Source organism: Dipteris shenzhenensis, chromosome 11, assembly GCF_047967505.1.
Source record: "Dipteris shenzhenensis isolate YYH24624 ecotype China chromosome 11, Dip_SZ_1.0, whole genome shotgun sequence".
In the NCBI taxonomy this organism is placed as follows: domain Eukaryota; kingdom Viridiplantae; phylum Streptophyta; class Polypodiopsida; order Gleicheniales; family Dipteridaceae; genus Dipteris; species Dipteris shenzhenensis.
Window position 1 is genome coordinate 19,199,247 of NC_141606.1, and position 21,879 is coordinate 19,221,125.

The window sequence follows — 21,879 nt, forward strand, 5'->3', positions numbered from 1 at the left end:
GAAGTGACTCTACAGCTTTCTTCACCTAGTGTTTCTCCTCTAGAGAAAGAAGAACCTTAAGGGCTTGGGTAGACGAGGGTCATGTGAGCACCTCTGGCCAGACCAACGGTCACCACAAAGATTTCAGAAGAAAACACAATCCTGCGCTGCAAGAGAAAGGAAAGGAAAAGGAGGAGGCTGGGAGAGAAAAACCCTCTAAAAGGCTCCAAGCAGGGGTTACGAAGGCTCACCTCTCTAAGAACCACTACCAAGAGGCTCTAAAAAGGCACCCAGCCGCAAGGTCAGTTGTGGGCTGCTCCAAGAGGAACAGCATCAGAAAACCTTAAAGAACCACAAGACTCCTCCATGAAGTACACCAAAAATACTAGGAGCTCAACCGCCTTCCAAAATGTCAAGAGGAAGCTCAAAGCTGTTCTGAAAGGGAGAACTGCGAAGCTGAAGAAAACACCCTCAAAAGGCAGCCTAGGAAGGAACTGGGAGTGATGGAAGAGCGCTCCACTCCAAGAGGCCCGTCCTACAAAACTCGCTGCCCACGAGCAGCGCGAATCAAAGGGGGGCTACTGGCCAACTTCCCAAAGTACCAAACGGGGCGGCCCGGGCTTAGGCTCTCCTAGGCGCCGATGCCAACAGCTAGGCCAGCGTGAGGCTGCGGACCACACAAGAGCCATGGGCGAGGGACTTAGGCGCCCGCCTAATTGCAAGCTGCGTCACCAAAGGCACCGGAGGGGCAAGGGGGGGGGGAGAAGCAGTGAGAAGTGCAGCGAAAAAGAGAGAGAGAGAGAGAGAGAGAGAGCAAACCTCACGGCGAAACAGCAAGTGATGTCATGAAAAACCCCCGTCCAGGAGGGAAAACCCTGCTTTATAAATAGACAACTGAGCTCCACAAGAGATGAAACGAGAGGAAAGGAAGGGGGCCTATATATGCCCCGGCGCCTCCGCCAGTCAACTACAGAAATAGAGCTGACCCCCTACTCTAGAGGCCGACCAGCAAGTAGGGTGGGCCAACCCACCTATGGCCTCCATGGGCTGCTGCATAGCTCTATAAAGGGGCTGCTCCCCTGCTGTGCCTAGCCCGACTAGGGGCCCTACAGGCCAACCTACTCAGCCCTACAAAAGGGCTGGCTCTGCGGGTCCAGGAGTAGCCACACATGCCTCCAACCCTAGGCAGACAAATGGCAACCATCCTACCCTAGACTACTCTCACGGGGGACGAGAACACCCACAAGCAAAGGCCATCTCTCTGTACCCTATCCTCTCTCTCGGCAGGCACACCACAGGCAAGGCCCTCTCTCTCTCGAGTAACATCACGAGATATTGACCTCCAACACCCCCTCTAAGCTCTTGGATGGAACACAGGCGCCAGGGAGCTGGGTGCACCGCTGGAACAACTAGAGGAATCCGTCGTGTGATGCTCCATCACTGGAGACTCCCACAAGTACTTTCGCAGAAGCCCCCTCATGGCATGAGCTACCTCAGCACGATCACTAGAAACCTGATACTGTTGCTCCCAGGCCACAGGTGCTAGATCTCCGATACTGGTACAATAAGTCATCTGGTACAGCAATCCATCACTCCAACAGAAGATACTCATACAATAATCCAACTGATACTACCCCCAGTGCAAGGTCTGCTTCCCTGCATGGGCACCTGTATCTCAGAGCTATGCAGCCCCCTCTAAAGTTTCCCCCCGGTCCAAACTGGTACACTATCTCCAAAGCAATGAACCTCTGCTCCAGTATAATGAGCATCTAACAGCTCGCAAGGATCAATCAACTGTGTCTAGATTCCGTACTGGCAATCAGCTCACCAATCCGGATCTCCAGCAACTCATCAGACAATAGCTGCAGCAAAACACTAGGAAACCCCCTCTGGATCTGCCAGGTCATAATGTCTAAACAAAATGCACACTGGTAACATACCGCCACTTGAGTCAACGGGAATGACTCTTCGTGGTGTGATGATATCTAACAACTAAGCAATTCATCCACTTCTGCTATGGATGAACACCCCCACTCAAGAATTAATGGTTGAGTAAGGAGTGTGTGTGTTCTCAACTATAGTTAATGGTTGAGTTAGGGTTTTGTGACATTAACACCCTTTTGGAACTACTCTCTCTCATTCTCATTCATTCTGAAACCGGCAAGTTTCTTCTTCGGTTGCTCACCTCCTTGCATACATGCCACCATTTTTCTTTCCAAGACTGCATTTACTTCCTAAAGTATCAAAGAGGGCTAAAAAGGATACTTAAACATCAATCCTGCATGAAATTCAACATGGCAAAATTCAAATCAAGAGTGGAAATGCTAACTTCAGAAAATATGTGTCATCGAATTCTTTAGTAAATTACCTAAAGTCCAATAAGCCATGTTCCAAGGATGTGTTAGAAGGGGTTATATCTCACCGAACTGAGATGGTTCTAGGCTCAAAGACCTGCAGCTAACTACATGTATGTGAAGGAAGGAGTGGTCGCTGTGATTTCTCAAAATCGAAAGCACTATTTCATGGATGCTGACTTGTCCTAAATGCACCAAAGCGTACGCTACTTTCTCACACAATTGTTGGTAAAAAAGCATCAATCGGTTAGGTCGGCAATTTAGGCGAGGTGCGTCCTGCTTGGTTAGGCAAATATATGCCGCTGGTTGGCCATTTGCATCCCTCCCCAGCCTGTTAAACGAGGGCTTGGACTACTACTCCCCCATCCCACTGATTCCTGAAGCCTTTTAACTGCCCACACAGAAGAGTGAGCAGCAGCCCCTTGAGCTCAGCGTAATGTTCACATTATTGGCCATGCCTAGATCTGGACGGAACACACACACAGGCACAAGCACACACTTTCCAGAATTTGTCTTGCAAGGGCATGCGCATATGTGCCATTTTCACATCCATACTTATATAAGCTAGTGAACCGTTGTAGCAAATCAGTACAGAATGATTATTGCAACAGAATTTGCACTACCGAATTCTTTCTGCATAATACATCCAATGCCAAATATGTGCTTGAGCTAACAGCAGAGGTCAATGTGAGAAGAAACTTGACTATGTTTCTTAAAGATGTGATAACAACTGTTTACCTCCTTAGCAATGTTACCAAAAGCTTGCAAATACTGCTCTGCAATCCTGAAAGAGACAGCCTGTTCGAAGCAAACACAAAATATTATATTGCTTGTACAATTTAGCAGCCATAGTTTGCTATGGTGCATATCAAGAACAAAACAATTGAATTTCAGTCACACACTAGAAGTTAAAGGCCTGCCTTTCCTATACAAGCTCCCATATGAGAAAGGGTAAGAGATAATAAGCCATATGACTAGTACAAGCACATGTGCATGTTTACACACGCACATAACCCTACGTCCCACAACCCAGAGTGCTCACAAATAATTAATAAACGTATACCTTCATAAGTCTAGAACATTTCCAAAAAGAAAAGAAAAACAAAATTATGAGTAAATGAGAAAAATGACAATAAAAATAGCTTAGCAGGGAAAGCTACGCTTCTGTTCTCATCTACCCTAGCATAAGCTGCCATTTGGGTTTTGAGAGATTATAGAATGTTGTTATATATGTGACACCTAGAAGAATGACCGATTCCAAGCTTCATACTATGTTTTGCTTTCTATACCACAAGAACACTCAAATCTTCTACGATTCTTCTCCACCAAAAAATAGTTACACTCAAAATCTCAGATGTTCAAGGCTGCGTTGATACCATGATAACTAAGGAATGTTAGGGAGAGGCAACACACATTCGTGCACACACACATTCATGCGTGCATGCAAATGCATACTAAACACACATACTTGCATGCATGTGGGAGGAGATCTCACAAGGGATTCCTACAATGTGCACCTATTACCAAAATACAAAGAAACCCTTACTCTTGTACGTGGCCCTATTTTTTTTTTCAAGAAAAAAGGCTTCTTATTAAGTATGAACAAAACCTGCAAGAGCAAAAGCTCAAGCCCGAAATACATCATGCAGTGCACGAGAAAATACTTGTCGAGGGAGGAATTAGCCGTATTAGGGTTGTTAGGGTAGGACACTTTTGTCTACCGGATAGTCTTGCACCCTAGTTGTGACATGTGGCTTTATTCTTACAGTGCGAGTACGTGTGCTTTGCATGTTACATGTTGCAATCTTGAGATTCATCTCCAATAACCCCCTTGGTTTGTTTTATTTTGTTTCTTTACCTTGTTTTCAGAAAATCCTATACGTAGTGATTCTTGTAATTTGCAGTGTGAGACAAAAAGAAGTTATGAGCTAGCAGCAAGCCAGTGGCAATCCAAGAGGCAGTGTAATCTAAAGAGCAATAGCAGCATGTAGTTGTGCAATAGAAGACCTATATACCTTTGTAAGGCTAGAATATATCTAATCGTACAAATTCAGATTTTTGTTGTTCTAAAATCTAGAATACTAATTAAAATAAAAGAGAAAACGAAAGAGAATAAAAATGTGCAATAGAAGACCAACTAAGGAGTACCAAAGATGCACACAGATGTGCAGAGAAGTGCACACATAGCCCAAAATGGAGTAAAAATTTTCACGATCAGTATTTCAGAATCTGTGAAATTCAAAAACGAACATGCTAATAAACAAGAGGTTCAAGATACATGAAGATGGCATAATTGTGGTCAAACTGGATATGCCATCAAAATACAATATGACACAACTGACAGTTATGTCCATGCTTTTGCAAGTGTAGGAACAAACACACAATGGCAAGGAAAGGCAGATAATTGCTCCAAACCAATCAAATCTGCAAACATGTAGAAGGTGTACGACAATCTTGACATAGCTATATGAGCATTGACCAAAGGCATAATGCCATATGGCACAGCTAGGAGAAAACCCTACCTCATACACAAGGATGTCCTGCATTGGAAGCCTGATAGGGTATAAGGGGAACGCGCGGGACTTGGGGGGGGGGGGGGGGGGGACGAGACGCTTTTTTACCTTTCTTCACGCTCCTTCGTTTATTGAGGAATACATCTCAATTTACAGACAGCAGTTCATATATATTTCCTCGATATGCTAGCAATGCCTCAATACCCAATGAAGAGCATACCACGTGAGACTATCAAACACATATCAATCAGACAAACTAAAAAGACAAACGATATGATCAAAGCCATGGTTCCCAAATTGGATAAATCCAGAAAAGAAGAGATCAATCTATAAAGAGACAACAACCTCTAATGAATGTTTCCATATCCACACACCTGATGTCCTCCATTATCCTTAATAGCATCAGCTATTTCCCTCAAACCTTGGGCAGTAGATTGAGCCCTTATGATGATAGCTTCACCCTCTCCTGTAAGAAAAAAGAACAGAAGGCACTCCTTATCCACAAAAAATCACCCCACACAAAGATGTAAGGAAAAATGAAATGAACTCAACGTTGATTATCAATGTCAATGGCAATGGATCAATCTTCCAATTCAAAAAACTATCTGCCTAACATAACAACTTATATGAAACTTTCAAATGACATAGACAAACAAGAAGTTATAAACCAAGTTATAAACAGAACAATCAATTAAAGTCATTGAACTATTTGACTATAGTTGTCACAAGAAGACAATTTTGAATTTGCCATACCAAGAGCTGGAGCAGACTACATTCTCCCACTTGAGTTACGGCTAGAGGTTAGAAAATACTACAGATAAACATCATTACCTATGACAGCATAGAAATGCTTACCATGGGCCCTGTTAATTTGATCCATCTTTGCTGCTTCTGACTGTAGTATCACAGAATTCTTGTTTCCATCGGCAATGTTGATATTTGATTGCCTTACTCCTGAATTTAAAACGTGTTCTTTAGACCAAATTCTCTAGCTGTGACTAAGCTAATTTGGGCAATTCGAATGATAACTTGTTACATATTCAGGAAACAAAATGGTCAATCTCAAAGGGGAAGACTCAAGCTCAAAACCTAAATCGACAGTAAGATGACATGATGTAATGTCAGATGCTAAAAAGAGTAATGTCCCCAGTTCATAGTGGCAGATGGAAATAACACTTTTTGAAGGTAAAGAGATTGCCTTCAGACTCAAGGATCTGAGCTCGCTTCCTCCTCTCCGCCTCTGCTTGCATCTCCATGGCTTGTCTGACACCAGGAGGTGGAGATATATCCTCTGGATAAATACAATTGATCAGTGTTCATAGAGAAAAAAGGGTCAACATTTTAGTGCAATGGTTCATCAGGAAAGATGATAAGCTTACTTACTTATCTCATAGCGAAGGCACTGAAGGCCCCAAGCAGTGGCAGCAGAGTTGATTGATTCCTGCATACACATTGACAAGATGACTCGTCTACCTTCTAGACTAGTCTTGACTGTTCTGGTCACTCTTTGTTTTAAAAGAACTACATACAAACCTTAAAAACAAGATAGAAATCAATCATGTCGTTTGTCAGAAGAATTTACATTAGAACGCAAAGGTGGGGCAAGCTAAATCAATGTTCAGCATGCCCCTCCATAACAAGTATGAAAATTGCCACAACATTGAAAGCACCAATATTTCCATTCAAATACCTAAATTCAAAGCTGAAAGAAATGCACAGAATCTCACACAATAAGCATGCATTGATGGCGATTCACACTCAAAAGATCCTTATCTGATGTATTAGCTTTTATTTTTCCTGACTTGAATCTGCTAGCTTGACATTAAGACATCACCATGACAAAGAACACAAGTGAACCGTCGTCATTCAGACACTCCTCTTTACTGTAAAGATGAATATTCCCAAACTGGTCAGCCTCTGAATCGTACTGTCAGAAGTCCTCAAAAGAATGTGCTAATTTCCGCACAGCAATCTTGCAATGCACCCACTATGACAACTATCCTTTTTCTCTGGCTGTAGTGTATTTGTAACAGCACTTTATATATATCTCAAGGGAACTTGCATCACTTGAGAAGTAAGGTGGGTGATTGTTGCAAAAGATATATACAGCATTCAAATTATCTTTTGTCTTTAATGCTACTGTGCATGTGTTTGCATTGAAGCACAAAGAGATATTTCAGGAACACAGCAATTGAAGGGTGATGAAAATCATGCCACTAGTAAAGCCGATTTACATGGCAAAGAGGGGATAAGCCTAAATTCAAAAATTATAGATGCTACTAATTTATTTATTTATTTATTTACTACCATCAACTTATTCTATGTTCCCAAATAAAACATCTTTTCTATCCAAGGATTCCATCATTTTCAGATAAGATTTGCAGAGCCACATTACAATTAACTCTGCAGGAAAAGTCTGTAGTGATCCAAACTCAACAATACACAGCATACAGGTTCAAAGCACTCAAAGAGCATGAGCAACAAGGAAAGTAAATTTTAAGAAGACATCATAAGCAAGATGGAAAACACAACCATCCACCTTACCACAATTTTCTCATTCAAAGTGTCCCTTTCTTCAAAAGTCTTGTCCAACGTAATTTTACCAAGCTCACTCCGCATTGTAGTCTGAGCAAGTTGAATCACAGCATAGAGTGGATTCTCAACACCATAAGATGCCTTGAATGGGTCAACTATCTGCAGCAGTCATAAAATAATAACAATGTTAAAAACAGATTAGCCCTTGAAGAAAAGTATATGCAGAAGTCCATCCAAACTTTCCTACCTTCATAATAAACCCTGTGCACGAAACTTGATAAAAAGGCAGTCATATTACCTTCACATAGAGCACCCCATCTATTGAGATGCTGACATTATCTCGTGTGATAGCACTCTGATCAGGAATCGTGATTGCTTCCTCCTTCAAAGAATGCATATAAGCAATGCGATCTACAAATGGAATTAAAATGTGAATGCCTGGATCCAATGTTTTCGCGTACTTCCCGAAACGCTCTATGACGAGAGCAGTTTTCTCTGGGACAATACGAAGGCCCCAATTTGCCGGTGGTGGCATGACATAGCTTCACAATGATAGAGGAATCAAAGTCAGAGTATTTTCAGACCATTTGATCTATGAAATGTAACAGAGACATCTTTATGTAATATTAGAACTGATCAAGCATGCCAACAAACGGCGTTAAGAATCATTCAGCGTTGAGAAAGGGAGCCAAAAGCAAAGGCAAGGACACCCATTACTAGCAATGCCACATTGCTACTAGCTATCCCACTTTCAACACTTTTACAGCATCTCATCCCTCCACAGACCAAACTATGCACAAAATAGACCACATCAAGGGACTGGGAAGTGTGCATGTATGCAAATGCATGTCTACCTGGCATAGAAATATGAAGAATTCAAAGCATAGCATGAGACTCTGACGTGTCTTATTTGTATTGTGAGACTCCCATATCGCCTCAAACCAATGCAAATGGATGCATTGTAACACCGTTCTAGCATATGACTACAATAAAACCAATTTCTTTCAGAAAAACCATGAACTTCCATGCAATCAACGCATGGCACACATTAGTAGTCCTTGGATTATTTCAGCCTTATGCTCGGCTTTTATCTCAACCAAAGGCCGCCCTTGACTTGTTTTCTACGTCTGAGCTTCAGTGTTATTGCCCTCTAAAGAGAGCAGCATCGACCAATAGAACTGCAATTGTTTTAAGTCTGAATTCCTCATTTTTGCAATCTCTAGGCTGGAGGTCTAAGGATGTACATAGATACTTTCTACTAAACTCCTTTCATCCCACCATCAAAAGTCTGTTGAATTGTCAGATTACAACATTCCTCTATGAGCATCAACCCTTGCATTCAATTCCTTAAGAATCCCTTTATTTGCAAGAACCTCACCTCCCAGTGAACCTGAAACCAAGAGTGGCTCGCTCTTGTTATAACAGCATCATATGATGCTGACCCAACATTTCGCCATAAGGGATGCTGGCCATGTCATCATCTAGTGTCAATCAAGCTATAAATAGAAGTAATAACAGATTCCTCCTTTTTATTTGCGGAAAAAAGGCTACAGAAGAGAGCATTAAAAATGATGTTTTAAAAAGGACACATTGTAAATGCTCAACAAACCATGGTGAGCTTGTAAACTTCTTTCTCAATCCTTGTAACATCTTCAGAAACTCTCCCTCTAAAGGAACCACTCCTTCTGTCTTATAACGGAGTTTTTATAAAGGATGAATCTCCTTCTACTCATTAGACATGGACCACAACTCAAAAGCATAATGCAAAGAATGCCTTGGTCACATCTAGGAAATCTCAAAACAAGCTCTTGCAGTCCAGTGCAATATACATCAAAAGGCTCATGCCTTCATAAAGAGGGCTTGCTTAGAATAACTGGGCGAATCCTAAACCATGAGGACTCTCATGCAATGCTGTGAAAAGCTTTTTACAATCACCCTAAGGACTGCTTGATTTCTAACCAGTCCCAACTTATTGTAGCAACATGAAGTGGCATGGAGAGCACAAATTGATGTGGGAAACCTTCGCTAGATTCCAGAGTTATGACCACCCTAGCTATTGGAGCATGGTCGCATTATCCCTATAAAATGAGAATGAGGGGGCGATGATAGTAATGGAGGCCTACCTTGAAAGAGGTGGTTATCCAGGGAAAAGTTAAAACAAGTACACCTGACGTTCAAGCTAGGCCATGGATAGCTTGGTAATCTATGAGCCCTGTGACACTCTACAAAGGTAGGCAAGTTTTGTTCGTGACCTTTCTCTCTTTTCCAAAAGAGTATTATGTTGGAAATGTCACCTCCCCACCTGTAAGCCCATATTCCAGGGCCAGCATGCAGGCGGAATACCAGAGCCATGTGGTCGCCTGTTTGGAATGAAGAAAAAGGCAAGACAAAGGCCAAGAAAAGGCCCTGGAACAGGTCGACATATTGCAGGCCACTGGCAACAAGCCACGTGGCATGAATTGGCAGGAGCAGCGTCAAAACACAGGCGAAATACTGAGGGCAGAGGATCTACTGCAGGTCGGCATGTTTGAAGAGGTAGGGAGCCTGGAAAAAACCCTGACAGGGGCTGGTCAGGGCCTGGGTCACTGGCAGAATGCCACGTGGCCAGGGGGGACATACAGAGAAGCCTATAGGCTGCATGTCAGAGTGTACCCACAGACCAGCAGGTCAGGCCCACAGACTGAGGGGCCGCCCTGCCTGGTCAGTCCACTTTGGGGGCCCTTGGGCCCTATAAAAGGGAGCCCTTGGGCTCACTCACTTCATCCAGTGTATGAGCAGCTTGGAGCTGCACCTCAACCAGATTTGGACCCACATCCAGGAGGATATTGGTGCAGCAAAGGAAGAGGCCATGTGCCGCAGACAAAGAGTTCAAAGGTGACGCTTCATCCATAGGCTGTCTTCCAGGGCAGCAAGGAAGACGGGATCCAGGTGCAGGCACTGCCTTGTGTTTGGCTGTCCCAGAGTGGCAGTGTGAAGGTGTGTTTGCGGGCATGATTACAAAGCCAACTCAAGTTCCATGTGTTTGCGGGCATGATTACAAAGCCAACTCAAGTTCCATCGGAGGATGCAGGTTAAGTGTTCTAGAAGTGCCACGGAGGTAGGACAACAGTGTATCTTGTAAGTACAAGTGTCCACACTTTGGTGGGACATTGGACTTGTTTTGTATTGTGTGGATGGAAATATATCCAATGCTCGTTCTCCATCCGTCTCATGAGCACTCTATATTTACTTGCTCACATGTATGTAACAGTGAGTCGAGTGAGTATTCTTTCCTGCAGCAGTCAATAGATCCAACTAATGCATGCTGAACTGCAGCAACAATGATGGTGGAGCAGTAGGTAGAATAGATGAAATCTTAGGAGCTCCACACAGCTAGATGATGATCATATCTGTCCAAAGCATCAGCTGAGCAGATAAGGATATTGGTCCACTATGACAGATGGCTGCCAAATGACTCATCATCCGCCACTTGATGTAGTACTCGATGCAGGACTTATTTCTGAGAACATGGTCAATAATCCTCTCGGGCATATGCCATATACTGTACGTGGCCCTCTTCATCCATGGGAGGAAGCGCTTCCATAACCTGATCTGAAGGCCCCAAGTATTTCTTCAAAAGGGAGATATGGAAATCGTTATGAATCCTTGACAAAGGGGGCAGCTCCAACCTATACGCCATGGCACCTCCCCAATTTTCTAAGGGTACAATTCCCCAAGATGTCTCTTGAACACATCTGATTCCATATTGGACATTCCACGAAGAACCTCAACAAGATAGTAAAAAAATGGAAACTTGGGCGTCAGTTTTGAGAGCATCACCAATTCCAGGCTGCAAATAAGATGCCTCCCTCCAAAAATCCCCCAGAATGAAACAATCCGTTGCTCTGCAGCTTTTCTATCCTCCTGCTCCTTCCCATTGCACACACTTCCAGCATCATTAGAACCCTTCTTAGCAAGAGAATGAGGCAAATTGCTTGATAGGACTGAGTTTTGGTAGAGTTTTATTGACTGCCACGTAGATCCTAGTTCCTTTAGTCTCCTCTCTCAACATTTCCAGCACCCTCTTTGAAGGCTGTCAAGCACCCCGAGCAACAACAGCTGAGCTGCGTAAGACATATGCTCCTTACTGTTAGAAATGACCCAACAGAGGGTACGCACAGCAGAAGACTGATAGAATTGCCCAGGAGCTCACACAGTGTGGTGTGGGGTGTGGAATCACAAACTTCTTAACTTAATGTGAATTTGGTGTGCAAGCCAGTAAATAGACAATGCTCAGAGACAAATATAGAAGCAACACTTTGTATTTCCGTCCATCCACAAAGTAGGATAGGATACAATACCAAAAGGTTCTCCTACTAGATGTCAAGCACTTCTAGATCTCTGAGCCCGCGTGCTCCACCTCGAGCGTATGTAGACTCTCTGTCCAGAGTGTTCTTCTCCACCTTACTGCCTGTGAACCAACCTAGGTGGGCAGCACCTTGCTGAGCTAGGTCTGCAGCCTTCCAACTCCCTTGGTCCTTCAGGATAGGCTCCAAGAGTGCTGGTGTCTGCTGCTCCTGCTTTTGCTACTCCAAAAGATGTTTGTATGAGGCACAATGGCCTCCTTTTATAGGCCCAATGCCTGCCCCAAAAAACCGCCTCAATCTGGCCAACCCAAACAGGCCGACCAGGCTGCTGCAAAACCACCCTAAAAGGGCTCTCATAGCAAGGGGCCCCTGGCCCACAAAACTAGGGCTTTGGCCCTCACTTCAAGGGCAGATGCCCTCCTATATATACAGGGACCAGCCCCCCCTCTGCCCTGCCATTTTCTAGGAATGGTAGGCTGGCTGGAACCAGCCCTATACCTGGCTGACCAGGCTGCTGGTAACCCCCGCCATGTTGCACCCCTGCCAGGCCCTTCTCCGGCGCCATACAGATCCGTACACCCTGCAGATGTCAGCACCATGTTATCACATCAAAGGATCTGCACAGTCCCGTACAGCCACACGTCATCACCCATACTAGACATGCTGCCGTTCCATACTGTTCCTTCAGGGATCCTCCTCTCTTGGCTGTGAGGTGCTGCCCATGTGGCAGCCCCCTCCCTCTCTCTTCTCTGGGCATCTTCTGCCCTAGGTCTCCCTCCCCCACGCTCTCCTCAAATGGGGGCTTACAGGTGGATTAACTATTTCTTGTCAAACTGGAGGATCGAGGAGCAACACTGTTTCTAGTGCCATCAACAACTAAGAGACTCTCAAGGCCAAAGAATTGATTGATTTCATGGTGATCCGATGCATCACTTAGTTGTGACCGATGCTTCACTTAGTTGTTAGCTCTGATACCAATGTACCTAAGCCAGCTCACAGCCTAGCTAATTAAGCCCTAATCCTTAGCTCAACTAGCCCTAGTGGTAGCAGCTAGTAGTAAAGAATAGAACAGCATGTAATTATGAGAATCCATTAGCAAATCATTAGGAAAGTATCTAGAAACCCTGAGGGAATCCACAGCTTGTGAGGGGCTGCACAAGCAATAGGCTAGGATATAGATCCAGTTCAGCTTAGAGCAAACAAGATCAGCTGTAATGAATGTTCATTAAATGGTATTCCAAGAATGAGTACAAGGTACAGCAGGGCCTCCTTTTATAGGTATAGGCCTAGGCAAAATATACCACAATGCTTATGGATGGCCACCCTGGGATACCACATGGCAACATTAGGCCACCCTACTAAAAGTACTACTTATTTACAAAGCCATTTAAAGGCTCACTAGACTAGAAATTTAACCAAGTAAATTTGACCTTGTTATAGCGACAAGGCATTGCTAGCGAAAGACAAAGTCGGTTCCGACAAGCCTTGCAATGGCAAGCCCAAGAAGGGCAACTCTGAGGATGAAGAGGACCCTTCAGAAAACAAGAAAAAGAGGAAGCTGAAGAAGTACTTCTACTGTGATACGCTAGGCCATTTTGCGAAGGATTGCAAAAAGAAGGTGGATCAAAAGAACAAGAAGGGGTCCAGCTCAGACTCAAAGGAGTCAGATAACACAACGAATGTGGTAGTCAATGGAGAACTATTTTTTTGTGACATCTCCGAGTATTACTGAGGTAAGATATGTAGACCCACGTGTTACAGTGAGGATGTCTGATGTTGAGATGTGGGCAAAAGAGGAGTCAGAAACCTTTGTGAAGGTGAAGGAAAGCCCTGACTGCTTGGACTTGTCCAGGTGCTTGGCTGATACTATTGACACGAGGGAGGATTCCATGGAGTGGCCTAGGGTTTCAGGGTCAAATGGATGATGTGGTTCAGAAGGGTGGCATTACAGGACAACATAGGACATTTGAATGTGCCTCCGTGAGATGCATGGTTTGCTTTCAAAGCAAGCACACAAGCAGAAGGTCGTTCTAGTTTGTACTTTATATAATTGATTTGCACCTTTATAGCATGCTGTGGGAAGAACCTGCCCTTCATGTTTCTCAGGTAATGTGAGATTGGAAGGTGTATGCCTTCCTGGAAGGCAAAAAGGGAATTGTAGGTGCTTCTTCAAATCTCAGAAGCAGATTGCTGAAGGTGACCATGGCGAAACTGTACTGAAGCCAGCTTGAGAGCTCATTGGGAGCTTATGTTCCAAGTGATTTGAAGATATTCTTGGGTTTCATTTCTCAAGACAGTTATTTGGTTGCCATGTGGGCGGATACAAGCAGTGAAAAGAGAAGGCATGGGGCTGCCACGTGGGCAATACATAGGCTGCCATGTGGGCAGCACAATCAACAAGTACCTAGCTTCCTAGAAGAGTGCCACAGAATCGGAGCAGCCCTATAAAAGGGAGCCCTTGGGCTCACTCATTTTCTAGTGTTTCAGCAGATTTGAGCTGCACCTCAACCAGATTTGGGCCCACATCCAGGAGGAGTTGGTGCACTAAAGGGAGAGGCTAAGTGCAATTCGAAGGTCTTCATCATTAGGCTGTCTTCTGGGGCAGCTAAGGAAGATGGGATCCAAGGGCAAGCACTGCAAATATATCTACTGCTGTTTCTATATCTCTCTCATGAGCGCTGTCTATTTACTTGCTTGCATATGTATGTTGAGTTACTTACTTGCACATGTATGTTGAGCACACTAAGAAGTTTTGGATTCCATCTAAGCACCACTGTGTGAGTTCCTCATATACCCTCTGTTGTGGTTATTTCTATATATACCTTTGTAAGACTAGAATATATCCAATCATACAAATTTAGATTTTTTGTTTTTTTGTTGTAACATATAATACCTTATACTGTTTAAAAACAGATTTCATAAAACTGACATTAAAAAACTAGATCTGTTCTCTTTTTAGTTCAAGTGCCTTATAAGACTCTTCCCAAGATAAAGAAAAACGTTTTTAGCTTTCCTTTTGGCACAACATTCTAAAGAAATAATAGTGCTATCAACACATAATACCTTATACTGTTTAAAATCAGATTCTCATAAAACTGACATCAGAAAACTAAATCTGTTCTCTTTTTAGTTCAAGTGCTTAGAAGACTCTTCCCAAGATAAAGAAAAAACGTTTTTAGCTTTCCTTTTGGCACAACATTCTAAAGAAATAATAGTGCTATCAAAACAGGCGGTTGCATATCCCACCCAAAATTTTGGCGATACATACATAGGCATTTAAACAAAAGTAAAGACGCGTTGATTTGTAGTAAGACTTCGTGTGTATGATTTGTTTTACTTCAAAAGCACATACCTACGCTCACTAAACTCTCTCTAGAACTAAGCACTCACTCATTGTCAAAGCTCAAATCCAGTCCCATAAAATAATTTAAGCACAGCTGTCCTTTCATAGAAACCACCACAGAGTCCCACAAGTATCAATACAATAGACAATAAGAAAATGAAAATGAGAAAATTCCACAAAAATTGACCAGGTATGAACAAACTGAAAATGAATGTCAAATCCCATGATATGTGAACAAAGAACACCCCAAAGATGTCCTAATGGGTTGGTTTACTATATGCCATGACCGTTGATTTGAAGTTCAGGATCCTTGGATAGTTGTTTCTTTCTAATAGCCAGCTAGAATCTCACAAATGATGTTCTGTCACATGCATTACCAATAGGATGCAGTCCAAGCACTTTCAAGCTGGCTTGACTAACATGATGATAGTACTGTGCCAAAGGTTACGCAGGTGCCCTAGCAACTATTTTGGTTTGAACGAGTATTAGCTATGTTTGTTGTTCATGATGGCTACTAGCTTGTTTCCAAATTTTGGAGAAAACCTTTTTATGGAGGCTCTCACACACCTGATATTCTGGAGTCCTGTATGTAAATTTGCGATAAAGTCTTAGAATCATACTGTCTTACAGAGGATCATGATTTTGTAATAGAGGAACACGGATGTGGCAGAATTACTAGCACGTGTTTTTTAAACTCATTAAATCTTAGAACTCAGCATACTGTGTTTCTCTTACGCATTTTAACTATCTGACTTCTGTATGGCACATTTGTAATGCTCTGGAAAGGTATTGTATCGGTTTTTGCCTCTTTGAGTACAATATACTCTGCCTGCAACCTGTAATGTCTTCTCATGCTTGATATATATACCTTTGTAAGACTAGAATATATCCAATCGTACAAATGTCTTCTCATGATTGATGTTAGTTATAGGTACTCTTTATTCTAACCTCTAACAAAAAAAACCAAATATCTTTGCAGGGCACCAGTGTGACCTTTGGCAATTCCAACGCAGTACTATGATATTTCAACAATCAACTAGTCTTTGACCTTGTACCAACAAATTTCATATCATTATTGCAACTTCCCTGCTTTGCAGGATCTCTATACATAGGATCTGAACCTTGAGACGCTTACTCCAACATTATCTCCAATCATGCGATATGTATTCGTAAGCTTATGAGTCTTCAACTGCCAGTCCGTCAATGCCATTTCATATGCCTGCTAAGAGTAAGATTGTAAGGGAGACTCCACGAGTCTCTCATGTCTTCAACTCCCAGTTCGTCAATGCCATTTCAAGGCATGCCTGTTAGGAGTAAGATTATAAGGGAGACTCGACGAGTCTCTTAATAAAGCCACGTGGACGTGGCTGCGCTAGTGTTTTCCTATATTGAGGGTCTCCGATCTGTAGTACCATTTGATTCTAGCATTCCCTATCCTATTAAAAGAGTAATATACTGCGCTTAAACCATTGGAAGGCCCCTGATGCTGTAAGTGGACATTAACATAAATATTTAAATCGGAAGGCGGAGCTAGTGTGTTAAAGCCTCGTAGATTATTTCGAGACCGGTTACTAAGAGAGGCTTCAAGGTTGTAATGGAGTGATAAAACGAGAAGAACGATTGAATTTGCTATCAAGTTCTGGTTTATCTAATGATCTGCGGTGCTATATGGACTTTGCTCTCCGTCGTATGATTATCGTTGTGCAAGCGGATGAGGTGCTGAAATAATAAGGTTTTTCCAAATACGTTAGCCAAGATATTCGCGATGAAAGAGGGGAAGGAGAATAATGGCGTAAGTCTCACGAAATGCATTGAAGCAGGAATGCGAGCTTCGTACCGGCGGCTGGGATCTTCGAAGCGGCCAGTGCGGAAGTCTCGGAAGGAGCCGTGGGAGGGAGAAAAGGGAGGTGGACGATCAAAGGATGAGAAAAGCGATGATCGACGAGCAAGGAGGAGGGAGGAGGAAGATGGTGAAGAAGCCAAACGACGAAGACCTGCCATGGGAGAATGCAGCTAGCTATGGCGAAACAGAGCTATGGCGCCCTGCTAGTGCTCATGGGGAGGGAGCTTCTTCTTCTTAGGTAAATGGAAGAACTGCAGTTTGAATTCATCACAGTATGTCTAAGAAACAGCTTTACTATATTTACTATAAGTACTTCACGAGTCTTTGGTCCTAAGCCTCGTTGGGGTCTCATCATATTACACTCTGGCAGGTGTAGTGGTTCATACCAGCATCCGGTCTCATCAGACTCGGGCGGATGGCCGCCAGGTGTAGTGGTTCATACCAGCATCCGGTCTCTAGACTGTTAATTTATTTCACCAACCTGTTATTTGTATAGCACATGGAATGGGCCACCACCACGTAGCATTTAGAGGCGTTGGCCATAGAGTCAGTGACCTTCATGGGTCGAACACACATCTTTTGTGTCTATGCTCGAGCCCGTCCTTCCTAATACCTATTGGGCCAACTAGGACCATAACCCTGCACACCACCTTTCGGGTGGTATGAAACTTGACCATGGAGGATGGCCATAGGATGTTGTGGTTCACACGACCAGCAGCAGCCGTTATTTCCAGTATCACTTGACACCAAATGTCAACAACTATCGATTGGCCATTATAATGGTTGAAGGAGGAAGTTTGGCGGGTCAATCTACCAGTCAGCCATGGAGTGTCCAACCTTCATGTGTCGGGCGCAAATCTTTGTGTTGGGCCCATCTCTTCGATTAGGCCAACTAGGACGACAACCCTTCACACCACCTTTTCGAGGATGGTCGACAAGTGGTGTGAACCGAGGTAACGTTTATAACACAATTTCATTGTAGAGTAGCAGCAGTTTGGGCATTCAGCCACCTGAGTTGGTCCTATGTCATCCCTAGGGAAGCTTCTTTGTTGCCTGTCAGTGTAGGCCACAGGTTATTGACCCCTCATAGTTGGCCATGGGCGTGTGACGTGCTTTTCTTTTTCATTGCATAATGTCATCAGCTCTTGGCATCTTGTCACACGCTCTGATCATCATTATCACTTGCGAGGGTACCACACACAAGGCACCTACTGGCCAACTTTTGACATGTAAGCCTAATGCTCGCACTGCCTCATTAGAGAAAAGCATCATTAGGGAATTCGAAATGGCTCATCGTGATTTTTCTAGTGCTTTTTCCAGCCTGTTAACATCTCTCTACCTTCATCAAATGGTGCATTTGATGTGGGGGAGTCAAGGGGCTTCTAGTTTTTGAATCTTTGTCCACATGTTAGATGCTTATTGAATGTTCTTTTGTCAATTTTTGCTTTTAAGACTTTTTGTTGTCTCCTTTGAAAGTTGAAGTAGTGCTAGCAAGCACTTATGCAGTGGATTACCCTTTTCCCTCCAACTTCATCAAGATTATAGATGGTTTAGTCTATACTATTTTTTGCCCCTTTTAACAGAAGATGCCCACTCCCATCCTCTGAGCAAGTTTTTCTGAGCAAAGTAGAATCCGACCAAAACCCACCAATACATGCATTACCACCACCATATAATCGTCCATTTGTTGTGATTATATCTTCAAAGGCATCCTTATGTTTTCAAAACACCATCATGGACATTACAAACTCTTAGCATATATTCAAGACATCATAGTATTTTCAAAACACTCTTTTATGACGTTTACGATCTCTTAACAGATTTTCAGGATACCATCATATTTTGAAAACACCGACATGGACACTACAACTGTCAACATATTTGACACCACCATATTTTCTAAACACCATCATGGACACTATGCCAAATTTGGTTTATTTGAAGTGACTATTTATCAAGAGACTATCGTCGACTATCGTCGATAGCAAAAAGAAAGGTCATTCCAAGTGAAATGCCGACTAGGAAGGAGGCCATTACATAAAATTCTGAGCATTAAAAGTACAACATCTTAACATATATTCAAGATACCATTATGTTTTCAAAACACTATCTTATGGTGTTTATGAGATCTTAACATATTTTCAAGATACCATCATATTTGAAAACACCAACATGGACACTACGAATTGTTAGCTTATTTCCAAGACACCATCATATTTTTGGAACACCATCATGGACACTATGCCAAATTTGGTATATTTGAAGTGACTAATTATCAAAACACTATTAGCAACACCAAAAAATCATAAAGCGACGCCAAGTGAAATGCCAATCAGGAAGGAGGCCATCATATAAAATCCAAGCATTAAAAATGCATCTTGTTGAGATGATTGTTGTAATACAACTTTTGGAAGGGCATATGCAACACCTAATGTCTTTGTATATGCATGCCTTGGACGAGACATTTCGCACCGTGGGTCATTAACCACAGCCCTTGCTCTCGCTTTTGCGTAAACTAGTAAGACACTTTTCAATAAAACCAAACCAAAAGAGACACCTACATTTAGACTACAAAGCAACCCGACATAGTGCATATGAAAGCAACAAAGCATTTAGTTACACCTAATTTGTAAAAAAACATAGATGAACAGATTCACTGACTATATATCACCATATCACACAAGCCAAAATGCAAAACAAATGTAAATATCTAAACATGACCTTCCTACGTGATATAATGTGCTCACTAGTCATCAAATGGATTATCCCACGTTCATGTCCACCTCATTGTCATGCGTAGCTACCCTACCTCGCTTCCTACTGGTAACCAAGGGTAAAACATATATCCTGATAAGCCTCTCGTCTAGATCAATGGAGGCACACATAAGTCATGTGTGCCCACATATATCATCATGAGAGTGCATGTATCATAACCTCACATTCTCGATCTTCCATGCTTCTTAATCTCCTAATAGTATTTGTTAGCAAGACACTGCATAATCTTCATAAAGTCCAAAATCCCTAGAGATACATAATAGAAAAAACCATTTATGAGTCCAATTATAAAGAATTTGCTCATGTCCAAAATTGAAAGAAATACATAAAGAATTTATGGAAAATCTTAATGAGAAAGAATGTATGAGATCACAAAGTTTTTTGCCTGGAATAGGCAGTGCCAACATGGCCTGTTTTAGGCAAAAGAATTAGCCTAGAAAGATGATCTTGCTGGCTTTTAGCCTTCATCCCATGGACCTAATTAAATGCCTAGAAAAGGCACATTTTTTTCTTAGAATAGGTCATGCCAACGCGGCCTATTCTAAGCGAAAAAAATGGTGTTTTCAATGGCATGGGATCCATGACATAGTGACATTATGGTTCGAGATATAGCGCTTCCTTTACATTTAAACATCATATGGGAAGGTCACTAACTGAAGACAAAGGCTCATATTAAATTCCCTCCAAATGCAAGCTTTATGTTTTTAAGACCTTTGGTGTAAAACGGTATCTATCTAGTCTTTTTGGGGGAGATCTTTGGAACTAGCATCTTTTTATTTGTAAGATGAAAATGCATTGACATCAAGTTGCCCAAACGTAAAGACATTTGGAGTTTTAGCAATCAAGACAGCTATACCTAAACTTGTCACCTTATAGCAATCAAGAGAGCTATATTTACACCTCTATAGGCATCAAAACTATTTCTGTAGAGAGGCCAAGTTTCAAGACAACTCCTAGTTTCTCTTTTTATGTCATAGAATTGAAATTGCACAAGATCAATCGGGAATTTGAAACACGTCACACATAGACAATGGTCACAAAAGGCTTTTTTTTTGCTTAGAACAGGCCGTGTCCACATAGCCTATTCTAGGCGAAAAAAATTGCCTAAAAAGAAGGTCTTAGTGACCTTGAAGCTTAGAATAGGCTATGTCAGCGGCTAGGCCTATTCTAAGCAAAAAAAGTTGCCTAAAAAGGAGGTGTTAGTGACCTTGAAGCTCCAGCCTGCAACGCATGGCAGTGGTTTTATTGTCTAGAATAGGCTGTGTCAGGCAAAAGCATTTGCTTTAAACTTGCCTTTTTTCTCCTTTCCTTCACCCCATGAAAATTGCCATAGAAGAAACTAACTTGAAAGTGTATGGCTAGAAAAGGAAACTTGAAAGTATATGGCTATAAATTTTCATAAAACCAATATACATGAGAGTGGCAATGAATAAAGAAGAGTGGGACAAAGAATATCAGGAAGCTTTAGGCAACATGCATCTGCTATCGCAATTCATCTCCTCTTACCACATTCCTAGCCTTAGCATGTGAACTTGTAAGCAACAAAGAGCATGCACTAAACAAGCAAAATAGATAGCTAAGCAACTAAACATACTAGCTACAAAGGCGCACTACTAACTACTCTCACAAGCTGCACAATGCCAATGATAGCAGCAAGCAGGGCCGACTCAACAAGTGACTTATAAACACAGCCTCTATACAAGGTGCATATGACCGGCTAGTAGGCACACAAAGGCAACAACACAAGCGATCACAAAGACGGAAAACACAAGCAAATACTACAACAAATAGATGTAGGCCTACATTGAGATCTACAATGCTACAAACAATCACACACAAGACATCGACCACTGACACAACGAGCAAGGTGAATCACCTTCAATAGCAACGATGGCTACTATGACAAGCAACACAAGCTGCAACAGCAAGCCAATCGTGACTCAAACTCCAAAATACGGACACACAGTTGGACTACAGCACCTACCCACCAATTCCAAGCGACACTCAATAGCAACAAAAGAGCAATAGTAGGTAGAACTGGCTATGGCTAGAATGCAAGCACTCGACCATGGGCAAGAGAAGAGCAATGCAAGCCAATCGCGACTCCAAAATGTGGACACAACACAATTGGACAATAGTGCCTACGCAATCAATGGCCAAGCCACACTCAATAATAGCAGAAGAGCAACGA

At 42.6% G+C, this 21,879-nt stretch overlaps 1 protein-coding gene across 1 annotated transcript in view; it reads right to left on the reverse strand.

Moving 5' to 3' along the window:
• Positions 1–17,201, reverse strand: part of LOC147896723 (uncharacterized) — a 55,179-nt gene extending 37,978 nt beyond the window's left edge. The window contains exons 1-8 of the mRNA XM_087381357.1: positions 16,908–17,201; positions 7,680–7,923; positions 7,391–7,540; positions 6,230–6,287; positions 6,045–6,137; positions 5,702–5,800; positions 5,221–5,312; positions 3,072–3,131 (exon numbers count right to left, since the gene is read on the reverse strand). Coding sequence (XP_087237483.1) covers positions 3,072–3,131; positions 5,221–5,312; positions 5,702–5,800; positions 6,045–6,137; positions 6,230–6,287; positions 7,391–7,540; positions 7,680–7,923; positions 16,908–17,071 — 960 coding nt within the window. The 5' untranslated portion in view covers positions 17,072–17,201. The remainder of the gene's footprint in view (positions 1–3,071; positions 3,132–5,220; positions 5,313–5,701; positions 5,801–6,044; positions 6,138–6,229; positions 6,288–7,390; positions 7,541–7,679; positions 7,924–16,907) is intronic.
• Between the last annotated feature and the right edge of the window lie 4,678 nt (positions 17,202–21,879).